The 5,178-nt window shown below is 28.4% G+C and overlaps 1 protein-coding gene across 1 annotated transcript in view; it reads right to left on the bottom strand.

The window, feature by feature from the left end:
- The window catches only part of LOC113367599, a 13,268-nt gene continuing 8,090 nt past the window's right edge, over positions 1-5,178 (bottom strand). The window contains exon 5 of the mRNA XM_026609192.1: positions 1-26. Within this exon, the coding sequence (XP_026464977.1) occupies positions 1-26 (26 nt within the window). The remainder of the gene's footprint in view (positions 27-5,178) is intronic.

Consider the following 5,178-nt stretch of genomic DNA (forward strand, 5'->3'; position numbering starts at 1 on the left):
TTAGGGCATACAAGCACCAATAGTGTCTGTGCAATATAATTAATATAATTACAGTTAATTTAAATTCTATTCGAAATTGCAATGTTTAGATTTAACTGAAAGCGATAACTTTATTTTTGAAATAAACAGTTGAAAATTTTATCTAAATATCTAAATTTAAATTGATTAAGTCAATTTTTACACATTTTGGGAAGTTCATGCAATTTGCCTTAAGGCTAAATGCCACTAGCTCTAATTTAATTCAGGACATTTACGGTCAATACTATCACCTTGTTATGGCTTGACGTTAAATTCTGGGATACTGTATATATAGGGCAGGGCGGCCACAATTTCTATCATAAATAACTTTTCTAAATATTATTTCTAAAATTATCTTTGCCTGTATTTATTATTTGTCATGTATGTTTGTCGTTATAAATACAAAGCTCGACATCGTGAAGCTTTTCTTGTCTTTGGGTTACCAATATATCATAAACATATGTATGAGAGAAGAATAACTTTGGTGGCGAGACTTGTTCGAGATGATTAATTTTGAAGCATGCTTCTCTTGAGACAATAGATAACACAATAAAAGTGTTATCATATACTATATATGTATTCGAATCACACGAGACAAGAATAATTCAAGAAACATCACAGAAATCATGAATATGTAGAAGAAAAATAAAATTTGGTACATCATAATTTGAAACAAATTTATCAAAGAAAATTCTAAATTAAAAACGTAAACATTTTTTTTAATTATGTTTGTGCATATTCTTGCCTTGATCAAGTTTGAAAAGGTGGAATTGCTAATTGAAATTTTCTAATTGTGTTGATTGTGTATAGAATAATCAGTTGGATTCAGCAATATATATATATATATATATATATATATATATACAGGGCCGGTCCTGGGGTCCTCGGCGCCCGCATGCAAAATTTGTTCTTGCGCCCCCCCCAATAATTTTAACTGTTTTAACAGTTTATCATTAAAAGTATATAAATATTTACGTACATTTTTTCAATTAATTTTTAATCGTAAGAAAAAATTAGATATAATTTAAAAGCGTATAAAATACATGGATTTTAAATTTATTTAGAAAATCGAGGCAATTCGCGGGTTGATCGTAATCAAACATTTTTAAATTTTCAAGTATTTCTAACATATGTGTAATATTAATGATTGGGTTTTGAACTAACATTTGAACATTTTACTTATTTATAATGCGATTTATTCTGTTAAGCAAATCGAGCAAAAAAACTAGCGTTTCATTTTTACCATAACTCTCGTATTTCACGTAGGATTTTTTAAATTTTATTTTTACAATATTAAAAAGTGCATCGTAAACTTCTCCTTATTGATATCGTAGAGGTCGAATTGATTCATCATTTGATTCAGAGTATCAGATTGTTGTTTTAAAGTTAAATTTTTAACGTATTTTAAAAGTATTGTTCAAAGATCAGTAAAAAACTGATTGTTTTTGTATCTGTATTATTTTTGCATAGTTAATAATTCAATTTAGAGTATGGGCACCACTAGGTATAGAAAACGCTCAACAATTTTTGTTCCAAAGTCATTTTTGGATTTTTTTCATAACACTAACCACGCATGTCTTCAACGTTCAAAGTTGCGAAACATTTGAAACAGAAACAAAAGTTACAATTCAATTTCTCGGAATAAACAATCCATTTTCTAAGCACTGACTCCCCATTTTCCGTTTTTTCTATTATAATTAGTATATATTTCTTTAATAAGTACCGTTTCAAATAATTTTTTTTTCGATTTCACGTTAACTTCAAACGAAGAAAAAATGTAATGAGTACATTAAACAATAAGCAGAACAATAATGTACTAACTTATAGAGTTAATAATCGGTTAATTGTTTCTACTGTATCACATTGCAAACTGAATATGCTTCTTGTGTCTCCGTATCCATAGTTAAGTTAGATTGTTTATTATAAACAATTTAAAAAAAATATTAAAAAAATAATAATATATTATAAATTTCATTTCCGAATCTTACTTTGGCGCCCCCTAAGGCGTGCGCCCGCATTTTTTGCATGCATCGCATGGAAGGCAGGACCGGCCCTGTATATATATATATATATATATATATATATATATATATATATATGTTACCAAATGGTGAGGAATTTGCAAAAACATAATGCAAACATCCCTTATATCGTCAATCATGTATTTCTAATGCCTGAATGGGTGTTGACATCCATTTGGCAATGTCACATGCTAAGTATTTTGTGTCAAAATGCATAAATCAAATTTTGTGCAAAAACATCAAGCGTTACGAAAATTCGTAAAGCTTCAATCAAATATCAAATTAATCAAATATAGTTTTATTTTTTAACAAATTAAACCTAGTTGTAAGTGGCACCTTGTCTTAGGACAATGGTTCTGATTCTATGTAGTTTGATATAATTTCCAATTGCATATTTTGAAACTAAACTCTCGTTTTACTAAAATATAATCCAATTAATATTTTTCAAACAAACTTTTAGTATCTCTAATTATAAAATAATTACAAATAAAATGTACGAATACATTCAATTTGACGTAGGTCTATATACATATTATAAATAGTTGTAGAATTAAATATTAATTTATTTGTTATTTTATTAAGTATAAATAAAAGCATTTTAGCATGTACTTGATTAAATAGTTCTGCTAATATCAACAAATTTCATAAAAAAAACTTTTTGATATACAAATTTTATAAAAATTCAACTCGCCAATTTTTTATATTCAAAATTATATTTCTATCTTAAGAATATGCATATGCGATGTATTAGTTATTTTATTAATTTATTAACCCTATATATTATTTTTCAATGAATTATATATATTTTTAATGAAATATAATTGGATCACTATATTTTAGAATTTGGTCTTGCAACTACAAAATTCAAATAAAATTCCGATCACAACTAGCAATAGAGCAGTAGCAAGATCCATTTTTACTAGAAAAAACATATCTAAATACACTTTCAAGTCAAAATAACTTTTTTGGGAACCAAAAATGTGGTCACAATTATAATTAAATATCACATGGTGTTGGAAAGTATATCTCAACAGCTTATTGAATACCTAGTTAGTGTCTCTTCTTAATTTTATTTCTGACTATAGTTCTAAAGTTCGTTTATATTTTTTAAATAAATAATTTTAACTTTGCAATTTAGTTTATATAATTCTTATAAATATTAGACAATGTTACTCTATTTATAATAATCTATTTGAAAACATTTAATATTCCTCGAACATTTCGTTACGGTACGGAAAGTTCCAGCAATTTCCCTTAAGGCACAATGCCATATTTAACAAAGTCGTTTTTAATTTAGTTACAAATTGAAGTGTTTGAACTGAAATATTAATTACAATACATAAGTGTATTTCAAATTTCACATATGTTACTTTAAGACCGAAAAGTGTCTGACGCCCTAATATTTCGGATATAAGTTGGACTTGTTTCAGACATAGCGGGCGTTAGTCGAATAAAATAAATAATTTGACATTCATATAATGGAAATTGATTGTAGCGAAAAAAGCAATTATATAAATACAAAAGCATAAGAAAGGCAAAAAAATTAATATTTTAATAATTGGATGAATTTTTTGCCATCTAAGGCAAAAATATTAGCCGTTCGATCGCTTGTAAATTTTTACAATCCAACATTTATTGGTAATTTTTTCTAATCATTGTTTTATTGACATTTATTTATTGGTAAATTAGTTGACAATTTATAGAAAAAGAGTTACCCTGATATTTCAATAGACTTATTTTCTCAATTTTGGCCTACAATTTGAGATTTGTATGCATATTCATGAAAACTTTGATCCTTTAAAAATCTGATGAAGGTGCTGTGGAATTGATGATCACTCAATTATTTTAACCTGGCAGTAGATTGAAAAATTGTACTCCTAGACTAGTAATTCCCAAGTGGGGCGCACCCCCCACAGAAAAATCCATTTTTAAATTCAGAGGGGGGAGGCAAATTAAAAAATTACACGACTTTAACCCACTTGCTTTGGGTGATTTGAATGTAATTTGTAAATACTGTTAAAAATTCGTTAAATATATTATGATCATTTTTTAGTTTAGGTGAGCACAGGATGCATGTGCAAATCATATAATTTTTCCATAGCTTAGGTAATACGGATCCCTTTTTAGGTCTAATGCAAACTTTCTCAATATTACGGATTATAGAAAAATTCCAAATTATGTATGTATTAGTCTGTATATTTATAAATTGCCATCCCTTCCAGGCAGCGGTATAATAATTTTTCGATTATATTTTTAAATTCGGAATTTTTAGTATTTATTAAGTTGCGAGACTAAGAACATCTTAAGAAATTCAGCTCGCACAAGTTACTCAAACATTTAATAAAATTTATAGTTCTATGTCTATTGTCGCACAGTGCACACAATCGTTTAAGAGTGCAGTAATTAATTTTCTATGAAGAGATAACGGCAAAGGCAGCTGTAAGGTGTAAAGTATATTTTGGATATTTTAGATATTTAATACAGAGATAAAAATTCTTATAGAAAAAATAATATTATAAATTAAATCTTATATACATTCGCATTTTTTATACGCTAACACCTACATCATAGGTTCCCTATTCGTGTATTTTATAGCCTTACGTATGCCTATACGTTGCATTCTATACTACACGCCTTACATCTATACCATACGCTATATTTCATCATATACTCTCAAATCCCTAATCCGTATACCGAATACACCTAACCTATATCTACTATATATCCTATTACCTACAATTTTTCTTACACGCTATTTGTACCCTTACCGAGAATCGAACCCGGGTCCGCCGTGTGACACGCTACGACCTTAACCACTACACCACCGTAAGGCTACAATCAACCGTCTTTTTTCGCGTGTCGTCGCGCCACCTTAGTATTAATTATCTAATTAATTAGAAAATGACCCGCGGTAACAACAGTGCGTCCCATATTATATTATTAATGAGGGTACCGATAATGAGGGTAGTGGTTAAGGTGCGCGACTTCCACGCGGAGGTCCCGGGTTCAATTCCCGTATAGACAATAGATAGGTAGAGATAATACATAGGGCGTAAGGTAACCTATATAATATAGGTGAATATATAAATTAGACAGTATATTTTTAAGAAGTAAAAGATATGTAGGTATATAATAAGTT

Source organism: Ctenocephalides felis, unplaced genomic scaffold (genome assembly GCF_003426905.1).
Source record: "Ctenocephalides felis isolate EL2017-DRISC unplaced genomic scaffold, ASM342690v1 CF-g0.4_SCAFFOLD_01170, whole genome shotgun sequence".
NCBI classification, from domain to species: Eukaryota; Metazoa; Arthropoda; class Insecta; order Siphonaptera; family Pulicidae; genus Ctenocephalides; species Ctenocephalides felis.